The sequence below is a fragment of the Eptatretus burgeri genome, chromosome 9 (genome assembly GCF_056783735.1).
Source record: "Eptatretus burgeri isolate ZD-2024b chromosome 9, Ebu_testis_v1, whole genome shotgun sequence".
Lineage (NCBI taxonomy): Eukaryota > Metazoa > Chordata > Myxini > Myxiniformes > Myxinidae > Eptatretus > Eptatretus burgeri.
The window spans coordinates 26,919,370-26,934,626 of NC_140969.1; the positions used below are offsets into that span (position 1 = coordinate 26,919,370).

Here is a 15,257-nt window from a genome sequence, read left to right on the forward strand (position 1 = left end):
TTTGTCAAACTGTTGTCATTTGTCTGCACTGGTTAGTCGTCTCGTCTGTCCATACTCCTATCTGCTCTTGTGATAAGTTTGAGCTTTTTTTCAATTGCTTGTGTTCTTAACTACACTGTAAAATGATATAAAGTAAAATGATCAACAATGGTCAGCCCTATTGTAATACTAAGCCCTTGAAAAGCCATCATATTGTAATTTAATAACAACAGAAAGAGAGTTTTTCATTGAAAAAATTCTTTATTTAATAATTTTTGAAAAATAGATATTCTTTGAAGAAGAGACATCAGAGACAGCTTAAAACATATTTAAAAAAATACCCTTGATGTACAAAGCATTTCCAAAAGTTATTGAAGATTTACTGGAGATATTGATGATTCTTTTATGCACAAAACACATCTGAATTTTATTGTTGGAACTTGGGTGATAAAACGACATACCATTTGTCCTTATTTTATGTACAGCACAATTATATACCATTAGACTGCAGTGGGCTTTCACAAAAGGACATTTTCTCATTACAGCCATGGAATTAATCACTCAAACATACTGTAGAGGATGAGAAAGATGTGTGTACAGTACTCTTGTTAATATGAATGACACATAAGCCAAATGCCAGTGGACCAATTTTTTCATTAAAGAACAGTGGACCAGATTTGAGATATAAAAAAAGAGATATGCATACGTTAGCTGAAAGAGCAGTGGAAGATGTTCCTCTCAGCAAAGCGGGGTAAATGGAAAAACCTTTCCTACTTTTGGAGCAAACGGACTTATTAATTATAAGGAAGGAAATTGTTCATGTTTCCTGACCAATGCTTCACAATAAGGCAGTACTTCATATTTACATCGGAATTCCCACTTCTTCCTCTTCTGCCAAGACCATTCATGAGTTTAGAACGATCACTCTGCTGAAGATCGCTCGTAACATAACCTTCATCATGCATTTGTGCACAAAACTATAAAACGTTTCAGCATTTACACGGCTGCAGCAGAACCTTTAAAAGGAAATGTTTGCTACATTCAATCGCTGAATCAAGATGGCAATGCCAAACCGAGCTGTTTTACAGAAAAGATGTTCCTTGTTTGGGAAGCGACATCTGCAGATTGATTGATTTCCACTTCAATCTTTATTTCCACAATGATTGCAGTTAAGCAAAAAAATTTCATCAGATGTGTGTACTATATAGGTTTTACTGGTGTATTGTTTAATTGTGTCTGTGCATGTGGATTTTGCTTCATCACATTCGTGTTTTTTTATGGCAGTCCATTGCTCATTGTTTGGGGCCTATCCACATGATGTGAATTAGCAAAGTCAATCCCCATAATTATTCTGTTTGTACTGCATGTTTTACATGCAGTATTTTTACTGTATTAAGTTAAGCTCATTATGCTTTTTATGTGGAGATATACTGATATGAATTTTATAAGCACAGAGCAAGCCCTGGGTAAGAAAAAGATTGATGAGATGAATGGTCCACAGAACAATTCCACTTGGCTGAATGAGAATATATATATGTATATATATATATATATATATATATATATATATATATATATATATATATATATATATATATATATATATATTACATTACATTGAGTTAAGATGATTGGGATTATCCATTGTTCAAGAAATAAGGCACAGCCAAACATCAATACCTATTAAATTATTTTGATTCGTAACTAAGCAGGGAAGATTTAATTTAATTAAACCAAAACTAAGTCCGCTCTTTCCTGTTTGGTATAATTGGTACAATAGTACTTAGTGTGCCCTATTGCTTGAAATGTACAATGGATATTAGATATGCCTTATTTGTTTAAACAATGTATCCAGCTCTTAACTGAAATGGTGACCATGAACTCCTGTGCCACACTTGCACTTGCTATATGGATCCTGACTAACAGTGCCTGCCTGTCACATTTCTGCCCTGTTTAAGTATATATTATGCAGTTAGGAGTTTTCTGAATTTTAGCTGGAAAATAGGATATTAAAGATAAAATGTAACTTCCAGCTTAAGGCCTGGTCACACCTTGACGTTTTAGCCAGCGATGGCAACATATTAAAATGTATGTAAAACGCTGGCTTACGTTGAACTTTTGATGTTTTTTTTTTTTAAAGATTCGGACGTATTCATAGCGACTTGGTCTTATGTATAACACATTGGTAATGGACACAGAACGTTTCGTTGTGTTATAGATAACTTATACCAACGAATGCTGAACCTGTTGTCGGCCTACACAATCGATGCCCAACGATAGTCTAACTTAGGCATAGCGCGTTGCACGCATCGCCGACGATGTCGTGACGTAGCCTATTAAAAGGCTGACGCACAACGATTTGAATCATAACTGCCGTAGAAATGGAAGTGACAACATCGCGGTCACACCTTGGCGATCTTGACAGCGTATGCCGACCTAAGAAAAATGTGTCTAAAACGTTGGGGCACATCAAATACGGTATGAGTAAGTTTGGTATACGTGAGTAGAACGCTAAAGTACGCTATCATACGTCGTAGTAAGTAGAGTACGTCAAGAAATTTTAAACATGTTCAAATTTTTTGGACGTACTCGGTGTATGACACACGTTCCGAATGCGATGGGGATAAGTTTTACACACGATATGTGGACGCTTACACACGTCCACAAACGCTACTTATAAGCTACTCATAAGTCGAAACACGTCGCGGTAATGTCTTTTTTACGCGAAACTTATTTCTAACTTATGTTTGACGTGCTTTGAACCAATTCTTTACGTAGTCCCAACACACATCGACGTATGTAGACATATTCCAATGACGTCTTCCAGTCGACAAAAAAAAAAAATGAACGTGTTTCTAGCTTACAACTGCCATATAAAGACGTGTTCCCAGCGGTTTTGGGAATTGGTATATAAAAATGCTGCTCATAAAAGGGGAACCCAACAGTGTTTTCGAGTTCTTTTTGAGTCGATGTCCATGTCAGCAGTAACAGTATCAGTATCAGTATCAGTGTTAGTAGTTTATCTTTGCCGGTGACGTGCGGCAGTTTATCTTTGCCGGTAACGTAGGGTTTGCTATTCATAGGCTGCCACTCAACGATTTAAATGGCTGCATCTCCACTATTGAAAGTAGACGCTTGCGCTCAACAATTGGATTTTTTTTACACTCAACGACTTTTAAACGGTACCACTCAGCTATTTTCATTGTTTACAATGAACAATTTAAATTGCTGTCACTCGCCTTTGTTTTTTGACGCTGGCGCTCGGAAATTTTAATCGTTTCTATTGAACGTGCTAAATCGCTCAAACCCCACTATTGAAAGTAAACGCTTGCGCTCAACAATTCGATTTTTTTTACACTCAACGACTTTTAAACGGTACCACTCAGCTATTTTCATTGTTTACAATGAACGATTTAAATTGCTGTCACTCGCCTTTGTTTTTTGACGCTGGGGTTTTGAAATTTGAAGCGTTTCTTCTGAACGTGTTAAAACACTCAAACTCGACTATTTTAAATAGACGCTGCCGATGGACAATTGGAATCAGAGCCAAGCTAGACATCGAAGTGTGAACATCCTCATCATGCCGAAGAAAAGTTTGAAGAATGCTGCAAATAAGTGTCCTGGCCGTGGCCGTGGACGCTGACGCAAGGACGATCCATTATACCGACGTCTTTCAGCCTATGAGTAACTTAAAAGTAACGTCTGTCGATGTGTGGCAATGATCGCGTAACGTGCCAACAACACGTTAATCATAGGTTAGAAATAAGTTTCGGGTACGCTAAACATTACCTCGGCGTGTCTCAACTTATGATTAACTTACAAGTAGCATGTGTTGACGTCTGTCAACGATGGCAGACCGTGCATACAACTTGTGGCCAGTGTAGCGGAACGTGTGAGTCATACGCCGGCATACGTCGTGAAATTTCAAGCATGAAAAAATTTGAGGACAACCAAAAAGTACAACGTTTAAAGCCAGCGTACAACGACGTATGGCAGTGTTTTTCAGCGTGCTCTCAATGTTATCAAAACTTACCCATAACGTATTCAACGTGTGCCAGTGTTTTAAAAAAAAATTCAAAAATCGGCATACATTGGCTAAAACGTCAAGGTTGATTCTAAAGCTTGGGTGGAAGCTGACTGACCACTGTGGTTCGTGGTGTGACAGCCATCGCTCCGTTTATCAGTGGGAAGTTGTGTGTCTTTCACAGACTGTAACGAAGCCAGAAGTTGCATTTTAACATGTATATTCAAAGATATGAAAATGCACTCACAAAGATGTCCAATAGAATTCGACTTCCATGAAATTTCAACCGGTGGTGTGTTTTTAGTCCCATTCATGCTTCAAACAACCCTCTCGAGAAATGGCTCAGCTGCACACTGCTATGGTGATAATGGCTATGATGATGATGATATTATGATTGTTATTAAATAAATAATATATTTACAATCTTTCTTACAACCAGTCTTCCTGTCATTTTAACAGGCAACTAATTTTATTTTGCATAAAACTATCATTGTAAAATTTGTTTTTGTTGTTTCTAAGAGAAGAATGAAAATAATAAATATTTTTACAGTACTTTAAACAATTAATCAATACCTACAGTATCAATCAATAATGATTGCAGCAATTTTACGAACAGCTCACTTTCAAAACAAACCAAGGAAATTCCATTATCAACCAAAATTATTTTTAGGCGATTGTTTGCCATGAAGCAAGACAATTGTATGGAAACACTATGAAGATGAAATGATCTGTGCGAACCGAACTATGCATTTACAATGTTATATTGCATCAAACATATGTTTAGTGCATTTTAAAATTGTTATAACTACTTTCCATTATAAAAATTAAAATCCTTCCATTTTACAATTGGTTTGAAAAATAAATACTTTCTTGCTGTTCTGCCACAAATTCAGTCATTATTTTGGATCCAGAAGGTTTGGGGCTGAGGATTGAGACATGGAACTTTCAATGAGACATTGTGTAGGTATCTCAAAAACAATAAATGTCCTTTTTCTCCAAGAAGCTGTTACAATGAAGGATGATTGCATAAATACATTTCTTGAGTATCTGAAATCTTTGCTTCCAAAAGGTGAGGTGAGTCGATCATGTCATTGAAAAATTGTCAGCAGATGCCCATTGTATCGGATGGAGAGAATTCAAAAATCTGAAAATAAAGGAAAAGCACATTTGTTAAAAAATGTTACTTTCACGAAGATGATGAACCATCTGACTCAGTTTTTAATGGATTCCTTCAGTTTGCAGTGTTTATGTAGATTTATAATGACATCTGTTTTGTTAAGGAAGTTTGGAAACCATTTAAGGACCCTATCTACATATATAGGCACACACTATAGCACCACATATACTTCCCATAACCCACAGCTCAACCATAAAATACAGAACCAGCTTGCCAGCACACTCTACTTATATACCACCCAGGGGACAAATTAAAGAGGTGATAGCAACACAATGCTCTCGCAGAAGTGTTTGAGCAGGGAAATGTTCACATACATCCATATAATACTACATGACACTGCTTGTAATCTAAGAAAGGGTGGCACACCAATGATTATGCCGTGGCCTTATCCTGATGCAATAAAATCCCATGCTTTTGTATTTGGCCAGAAATGAGATGTAAATTAAATATGTAATAGCTCCCATGTGCCAGAGCTGGAGTATTGGCCTGAGGGAGTTAATGGACCACAAATGAAATGTCTCCTGAGGCATGCTCCTGAGAAATGTCTCCTAACTCTGCTCTGTCCTAATTTTTTTTCAAATCTGTATGAAATTTATAATAAAATAGGTAGAGAACCAACTACAGCTTTATTCCATTGCATTCATATTCATTTATTCCATGTATATATATATATATATATATATATATATATATATATATATATATATATATATATATATATATATATATATATATATATATTGTTGTGGTTGACCAAATTCGCAAACCACCATTCAGGTCCCTTAGGTGAGATATCTCGGTAAGTATATGTGTAGTTAGGCCCAAACCCGTTGTCTAGAGGGAATAAATGTCATTCATGCGTGCTGCGACTCTTCAGGATAGCCATTTTTCTTTTACTATCTTTATTTTGGACCAACCGCCATTATTACCACCACCAACCACGTCTCAACAGCCAGCACAACAACAACCACCAACCACAACGCCGCTTCACCACAACCGCCACGACCTTTACCGTCACAACTCGCCACCATCGCATCACCGTCATCTCGCGCCACTCGTGGGCACCGATGCTGGACTCGTGTAGAGCGCGCACCGAGCAGCGTGTTCAAAAGCATCGCGGACTTTCCGCAGAAAAACGGATCAAAAACGACTCACGCCCACTTTTGTTCCGTCCAATCGGTGAGCGAGGGGCGATTTGGCCCTGCCTCCAGGGCGTTGGAGGGCGGTCGCTATATGCAAATTCATGGATCAAAAAGCATTCACACCCACTTTTTCTCGGGCCAATGGGGAGCGAGGTGAAAGGTCGGAGGCAGAGGGTCAAAGATGAGGGAGCGAAGCCACGGGGCTTATATAAGCGACTGCGTTCATCAGTCGAGAGAGTCCAGTGGAAGTTAAGAAGCAGTTCAGTTCACAGGAGGAAGAGTTGAGTTGGAAGCGGAGGAAGAGCTCAGTGCAGTTGGGAGTTCGCGGAGTCGGAGTGAAGAGGACGGAGCTGTGGAGAGGCGGCGGCGGCGAAGGCGAACGAGGGGGTGCTCGCGTCGGATTCGGGGAACTGAGGAGAGAGAAATGCCGGCGGCGCGACCGAGGTCGTGGTGGAGACGCTCGTCGCGGGACCCGCGATTTTGGTGAAATCCTCCTTTCCCCGAGCATCAGCAACCCCCTCCTGTTTCCCCCCGCGCTGAGATAGTGCGACAAAAGGGGGCCCCCTTCCCACCCCCTACCAGACACTGTCCGCGAGGCCCGCGGAGTTGAGGCACCACCGCCACTCCGCGTCTCATCATCAGACGGGTAGGCCCGACACGGTCTCGGCCCCAGGCCCGCCTACCCCTCATCCTGGAGGGTGGTTCTCTTTTCTTTTGCTTTGGGAATATGTGTTGTCGGCGCCGTCTGTGAAGTAAAATTGTATAAGTGTTGCCGTGTGCTCGCGTAGTCGGTATTAGATCTGCATTGTCGCATTTGCTTTTTGTCTTCTTCTTTTCTATGTGCTTTTGGTGGAATTGTATATGTGTGCTTCCCGTGTGCCGCGAAATAAATGTGCTTATTATTGAACTGTTTTCCCGCTTCGCTTCGTCATTTCTTTCATTGAATCCCCATCTTGCTTCACGTAAAGGGTTGGTCCTGGGCTAAGACGCCCGATAATTAATCGAACCGTCGAGGCTGACGAATAACACCGCTCGGTTATCCCGATAGTACGGAACGGGTCGCTTAAGTGGCCCGTGTCCGAAGTCGACCTGCGGCGAGGTGCGATCGCCCGGTCTACCCTCCGTGTGGGTACTTAGGTAGGTCGAATTTGGCGAGCAACCCTATCCCACGCGGGGGCCGATTGGCTCGATCGCGGTGAGACTGAAAGGTCCACCCGTGACTGGTTCCCGGCGTTAGTCCGAGAGGGTCACGACTGGATTGTCCGTCCGGTGGGCGACGTGCCGCGATTCGAGTTACGTGGCCGTCAGCACGCCGGCGGGCGCGAATCCGCGACAAAATATATATATATATATATATATATATATATATATATATATATATATATATATATATATATATATATATATATATATATATATATATATATATATATACATAAAGCAATTTCTAACCACTCATTGACTCATCGACTCACTCTGGCTGACTGACTCACTGACAGACTGATATTAAAGATCGGTACCTTCCGGGTGACTTAGAAAGCTGAAATTTTGTGTGCTGATGGACATCAAAGCCAATACACCGGGGAAAATCACAGAACCATTGGAAATCATAAATGAAAATATCCGAGGAAGATTGTGGAGTACCTAGCTCGACCTCATCTTATTTATTTGACGTGTTTTTGTGGTGTTTTTACCTCCCCCCTCTGGACGGTGTACAGCACAGTGGTAAGTGTTACAATGTATATACTTTAATAAAAGTGTAAGTTAAAAACCTCAATTGATATCTAGCATCTTATAATTGTTATTTCTCTAACTGTAAATTGTGAAATTAAAACCTCAATTGATATCTTGCAGGAGGTCGGTGATGCTTGCCTATAATCATAAAGCTTCTATTTATTATGTACCTACGTACGAAGCACAGTTCATTATTGCTTACATTGTGTCAGCATACCCCACTAGTATGTACAGTATGTGTGTGTGTGTGTATGTATATATATATATATATATATATATATATATATATATATATATATATATATATATATATATATATATATATATATATATATATATATATATATATATATATATATATATATATATGGATGAGACTCCAATTTATTTAAATGAATGAAGATATATCTGTACAAAGTAACAACATTAACAGTAAAGGTATTCAAGGATAACCAGCAATGTGCAGAATTGTGAATGAAAGAGGCACAAGCTTACCTTTACACTCGTACTTCAAGTCTGAGAAATAAACTTCCTCTTGTGAGAACACAAAGAGACCAAGGCGTCCTCCAGCATATGTTTTGTCAAAAATCGATCCTGAGTCTGCCATTACTGTTTTGCCTTCATACATGACAACTCTGAACATAAGGAGGAAGGACAAAGGATGAGATAAGAATACATAAAATTTAAAAGTAGGACAACTTCAAAGCTGATCATGATATTTTGTTGCAAAATTTATCATAAAATAGGTAGAGAACCAACTACAGCTTTATTCCATTGCATCTGCACAGTACATGCTAAATGTTGGGTCCCTTGGTGGTAAAATACGAGAATATCAAATTCGTGTTTGTAATATTTACTCGTACCAATTAATCATATTTCTTGGTTAAATTAAAAGATGTATCTGATTAAAAAAAAAAAAAACAACTCAGAATTACTCGATTTTATTATGAAAGACTTTTCCACCTTGAATCATAACAATGTAAATCCACAACATTAACTAGAACGGGCACTCATAGAGCGCATACCTTCACCGCCACTACTTTTTTGTTCTTGGTATGAGTGTGGGGAACTGGTTTCATATGAATGGTCTTATGACACAAACCACATATCTATAATGTCATGACCCCCCCCCGACTTTCGGGGGCTACGGACTAAACAACAATCAAGTCGCGTCGTTTTGGCGAGTCTTCACTCACAAGCTCGGTGAATACAACGTTTCAACAAGAGAAGGTAATCTCGTTTGATGCTGGTTTCATGCAAATCAAATAAGAATTGACTGAGTTATGCCGAAAACCGCATATTTTTCAAGGGCGTGACCCCGCCCCCCCCGACATTTTACCCCAACCGGTGACATGTGTTATGACGTCATTGTGTCACAAGATTGGGCATTAAATTCTGAACATTTTGGTGCTGGGTTCATGTAAAGCGGACAAGAATTGACCGCGTTATGACAAAAACCGCATATTTTTCAAGGTCGTGACCCCCCTGACCTTTGACCCCTAACCAGTAACAAGAGTATGGGCGTCATTGTGTCATATTGCACATCACAAGATGAGGCGTTGAATTCTGAACATTTTGGCGTTAGTTGCATGCAAATTGAATAAAAATTGACCGTGTTATCGTAAAAAGACGATTTTGACCTTTTCGTGACCTTGACCTTTGACCCGAACGATCCCAAAATCTAATCGAATGCTTCCTGGCTAATAAGCAATCATCCCACCAAATTTCATGCAATTCGGTTTAATACTTTTTGAGTTATACGAATCACAAGATTACAAATAAATAAATAAATAAATAAATACACGCCGACCAAAACATAACCTTTCGCAGAATGCGAAGGTAATTAGGAGATGCTACTTCAATTAATTTTGCAGAATTTAATGTGAAGTTATTCATATCTTGCATGTCATTGGCCAAATCATCTGTGATGGTAATGTGTTTCACAGGTAATGATGAAATCCATAAACACATCGGTGATATTCTCTTCCACTGATTGCTGCCTCAGCCCAAGAATGATGCACTCCAATGATTGTGCTGAAGAAAGTACAGTTTGATCATCATTAAGGAGAAAGCCAGTTGGTTGGATTCCTGATCACAAATGAAGCGATTGAGGTTTGTTGAGCTGTACGTGACAATGGCAGCAACACATAGAATATGGTCCATTCAACGAGAATGCTGGATAGGATGATTCATCCATCCATCCATTGGGACCATACTCTGTGCAGAGCGTTGGTGCTGCCTAAGCAGTCTCCTAGGCTATTGGGCAAAATCCTGGACAGGTCGCCACTCCGACACAGGATGGCAGCAAGCTGGCACTCATTTTGCTGACCTCAGAAGGATGACAAGCAGAGTGAACCCCACTTGGTGTTAATTCAATAGCTGAGTGAGATTTGAACTCAGGATCCTAGGATCATAAGCCCACCACCCTAACCATTAAGCCAACACCAGACATGAAAGGATGATGATTGTCTAAACGCAGGTGTCTACGGCTCAGTAACTACAATCAAAATTTCAATCAACATAGCAACGAGGGCACACACCATCAGTCTTCTTGGTTCTTGGTTCTTTCTTAAATGTTATCCAAATGTCTCATGGAAAGAAAAACGAATTTCCCAAACGAAATGTTGAAATAGGTATGCTAACCAGCATGGGAAATAAGGTGAAACAACATTTCAGATATGAACCCTTCTTAAACACAACACCGACAGACCTCAAGGCTTGAAATGTTGCTTCACCTTCCTTCGCATGGTGATTAGAATACCTCTCTCAACATTTGGTTTGGAATATTTGTCCTTATTTCTCCTCCGGCACAGACCAACTCCAGTCCTTATCAAGACTAGTTTTCCATCTTTGGAAGAGAACCAATGAGAAATGCTGTGCCACAAAAGCTTCTGGTATTGAATTAAATTTTTATGTAACAATTCCTCATCGCAAAGTATTACGTGGATTATTTCACCATATTTCCATGATACTACAACCATGTGCTTTATGAACTGTTTCTACCAATTGAATGTTGTGAGTGTTACCAATCAGGTCAGCATGGAATCACTGAAAAATGATTAAATGACCATCACTAACTGAACATTAGTTGTATCCGCAATCTATTTACATAACCCTCAAGTTATAAAGTTTCAACACAAATGCAATATATATTATTTGTCTATATTGTTGAAATATTCATCACTGGTTCCGAACCTGATAAATCCAGACTTAGGCCGATGTGTGAGCTGCCACCTGTAGGCAGTCCTGTCCTTCCAGCCAATGGAGCGAGGGTCGTGCCACAGTGTCCGAACCTGTGTGAAACAAAATAATGGAATAATTTTTTTTCCCTCTCAAATAAATATAATTTACCTCATATACTTTTAAATAAAGCTATCACAACTTGCTTTCATCTTCCATCGGTGAACGCAATTATTTTATTCCAGTAACTTGGTCGAACTACATCCGTTTCCCTTTACAATTGATTTGCTTGTTATATCCCTTGTAATGTCTAAGCCGGGTGTTGGCTTAGTGGTTAGGGTGGCGGCTTGGGATCCCAGGGTCCTGAGTTCAAGCCCCGTTGGCTGCTGAATTAACACCAGGGGGTTGACTCAGCCTGTCATCCATCTGAGGTCGACGAAGTGAGTACCAGTGTACTGGTCCCGGTGTATGCCCCGATTAGAATAGGTATACCATATCCCTGTGTGTCGTAAGAGGCGACCAGGGTTGGCGTCAGGAAGGGCATCCGGCCATAAAACATTGCCTCAAGAAAAAGCCAACCCCTGCACAGCAGGGAAAAATGGCTGTAAAAACAGTATTTTTTTTTTATCCCTTGTAATGTCTCAGCAGGGAATGTATAAGCAGGCCTCCTCTTCACAAAATGTTTCACAGCCACAACGTAAATGTCGATGTGAAAACTGGTTTTATTTCTTTATCCAAGGGTGTTCCAAGATGCGAGAGCACCTGCCAGTCATGCATCAGGACCACCATTTTCATCAGATTATGACTTTATAGGAGAACTCATTTAGGACTAGTGAACACAGGTCACCAAATGACATATTCTGCTGTCTCTCAAGTTACAACACCTGTTTTTTTTATGGAGGTATCCCAATCCATATAGTAACAGGATTCAGATTTTCTTAGCTCGTATGATTTGATGGAAATGGCACATTCAAGTTGATGAGTGTTTGGCATTTACTTTCATACTGAATAGACAAAGCAATAATTGTGAATATAATGAATGGGAATACCTTGCAATTAAGATGGTTGTGAAAAAAAATCTCACCTGGTCTGGTGTGTTGCCTGTGTGCCAAAGAGCATTGCGAAGGTGCTCGCCAGGTCCCGTGGTAGAGTTAACAACCTTCACCTGTAGTCCCTGATAGGCCTTTGCCTTGGTCGGAGTGTTTTGCCAGTACGACTGTGTAATTTGCTTCCACATTACCACGTAGAAACGACTGCTCGACTGGTAGCCAAAAACGAAACCAGCATAGTCATCATCTCTGTTGGTGTTGATGAAGAAAGTGCCACTGAAGTCAACTGCACTGAAATCGTCAAAGCCTGCGGAGCAAAACGTGAAGCTGGTTTTAAAACGGGGATTTTACGATGGACACAAATGGGAGATTCCCGATATTCTGGTGATTCCATAAAAAAACAAAGACCTCGTTTAAATAATTACTTTTTTTCGGATGTCACCATCTGGGGTTCAGAAGTATCATAAACATATACACAAAACAATTTCGTTGTTTCAAATTACTCACCAACAGCAAGACCAGGATCGCAATTAACCGTTTGCAGCAACTCCTTTCCTTGATGGCGCACAATCCAATTTGGATCGATCTGCGATGTACCCTTGGGGTCGAGAGGCACCATCTGGAACCTGCTGAAGTCCGTGGTTGTAATCGCATAATTCTCTGGACATGCGTCATCCGTATCTTTGATATTATCCTGGTCAAAGTCGTCTCGGCAGGCATCGCCACGACCATTTCCTGTGGGGATGATATAGACAGAGACCTAATTGGTGAGAAAAGGGTTATTGATCTTAAAATCTCTTTGGTTTTTCACACATTTTCTGTATTTTGTTACATCTACCCTCGCAGCCTGTCTCAGCAACACACGAATAAGTAACGACTTCAATACAACATGGGATATTTGTTTTTGCGATTAGAAATACGAGTCAAATTTAAGATGTCACATTTATCTTGAACAACAATAACATTCCATCTGTTGTGACGGGGTTTAAAATTGCAATAAACATGAGCTTCAACTTTGGTTATTGTTTGATATATTCATCACGTCTGCCACCAAAGGTGGAAGGAGGTAATGTTTTCACCCCTGTCTCTCTGTTTGCGTTTGTTTGTGTGCAGGATATCTCAAAAAGTTGTAGACGGATTCAGATGAAACTTGGTGGACAGGGGTGTGTGACGAGGACGAATTGATTCAATCTTGGTGAGGATCCAAATCCAGATCTGGATACGAGAATTTTGTAATTTTTAAAGTGATTCTTCACCATTGAGAGAGAGGGCCAAAAATGATATATAGCATGATATTTCAAAAATGTATTGGGTCCGATATGTTCTCGTGGATCAGGCATTGCGTGGCAGAGGTATGCACTCTACCGAGTGGCCTTCTTGTTAATTATCTATTCGTACCTCCCTGGGAGAATAAAGGTACCACCAACTAGTACCGCTGCCCAGTTGAGAATGCTCAGGTTTGACAGTTCAACCACTGACTCCTGGTTGAAGCTGTGGTGTTCATGTGGGATTTTTAGACCACATTTTAGACTGGAACTCAGGGTTGAAATGTTCGAAGTGCCGACTGGGCAATTGTACCAGTTCGTAGTAGAGTCTTCATTTTTAAAAAATATGAATCTTCCTAACCACAAGAAGTTACTTTCCCTCTCGGGAAGAAAGAAGTTTCAGAGCCAATGTCATTTGTTTAAATAGCTAATTAGTCGTGGTGCTTGTTGATGACTTGAATAAAGAAAGTCGTTTGTATTATATGCTTGCGAATAACAATGGTTAAAAGTTTATCTTTAAAAAATGATGGCTTGTTTTTCATAGTTTGCAGTAGCTGAGATCTTGCGGGTGTTGTTCTGTTCATTGAAAACCAAGGATTACCGAATGAGTCGAGCTGGTCGGGGTTTGGCACCAGACGACAGTTGTCTTTTTCGTCGGGAATTCCATCATTATCATCGTCATGATCACAAGCATCGCCTTTGCCATCTTTATCATGATCGGCTTGATTGGCATTCGCAATATAAGGGCAGTTGTCCACGTTGTTCTGGTGTCCATCGTCATCGATGTCTTCATTGCTGTCACACCTGTCACCAACCAAATCGACGTCTGAATCCACCTGCAATCACAACACACATTCAGCATTTCTTGATTCACTTTAGAAAGGAAAGTCCTTTCTTTTTCCACAACTGTTGAGCAGTTTGACAGAATTTCCCTGTTACCTGATCAGGATTGTGCAGGAAAGGGCAGTTGTCACACATGTCTCCGACTCCATCCCTGTCTGTGTCCTTCTGATTGACGTTGTAAACACGTGGGCAATTGTCTCGCTCATTTAAAATGTCTGAAAGAAAATGGGTGAACCACAGTTGATCATTCGTTAAAGCTTATTTCTGTTCTCCCAAAAAGCTATTTTTTAAACATTTTAAGTGTTTAACACGCTTGATGGAGATTGTACATGCACAGCATGCAACCCACGAGGAACACTACCATTAAAAAAAAAAAAAAATTTATGACCAAGCACTGACAACAAAAATCAGTGCCCGTTTATGCCATAAAAACAAAATATCAAAGTGCAAAAGAAAAAAAGAACCAACAATATGATTAAGTACAACAACAGAATCATTAGCTTGTATGAAAATAATGAGATATATAAATATATAACAAAAATATAAGTATATTAGGCTTTAAGATATCTGTGTGCTCTAGAGCTGAAAGCCTTAGTCCCGGATGTTGATGGGTGACCGATGGTAGGCTGTTCTACACAGGTATTATAGCGGGCACATGAGATCGATCACACCGAGCAAGTGACTACTCTCCATCTTCCCAGTAAGACCCTGCACAGCATCGTTTTCAAAGGAGGCACTTGTTCTGGTGGACCTTATTGGAGTCAATGTTGGAGTTAGCGTTGATTTCAGAAGTGCTGGAGCTTCCTCTGTGTGTGGTCTGCACATTAGACCCAGACCTGCTACAGTTCTCCTGTGTGGTACGGC

General features: G+C 40.0%; 1 protein-coding gene across 2 annotated transcripts in view; it reads right to left on the bottom strand.

Moving 5' to 3' along the window:
* Positions 1 to 220: 220 nt before the first annotated feature.
* The window catches only part of THBS1 (thrombospondin 1), a 66,654-nt gene continuing 51,617 nt past the window's right edge, over positions 221 to 15,257 (bottom strand). For both annotated transcript variants that reach the window (XM_085894466.1, XM_085894464.1), the window contains exons 15-21: positions 14,490 to 14,608; positions 14,152 to 14,386; positions 12,793 to 13,020; positions 12,321 to 12,592; positions 11,252 to 11,349; positions 8,552 to 8,691; positions 221 to 5,147 (exon numbers count right to left, since the gene is read on the bottom strand). In XM_085894466.1, coding sequence (XP_085750592.1) covers positions 5,140 to 5,147; positions 8,552 to 8,691; positions 11,252 to 11,349; positions 12,321 to 12,592; positions 12,793 to 13,020; positions 14,152 to 14,386; positions 14,490 to 14,608 — 1,100 coding nt within the window. In that variant the 3' untranslated portion in view covers positions 221 to 5,139. The remainder of the gene's footprint in view (positions 5,148 to 8,551; positions 8,692 to 11,251; positions 11,350 to 12,320; positions 12,593 to 12,792; positions 13,021 to 14,151; positions 14,387 to 14,489; positions 14,609 to 15,257) is intronic.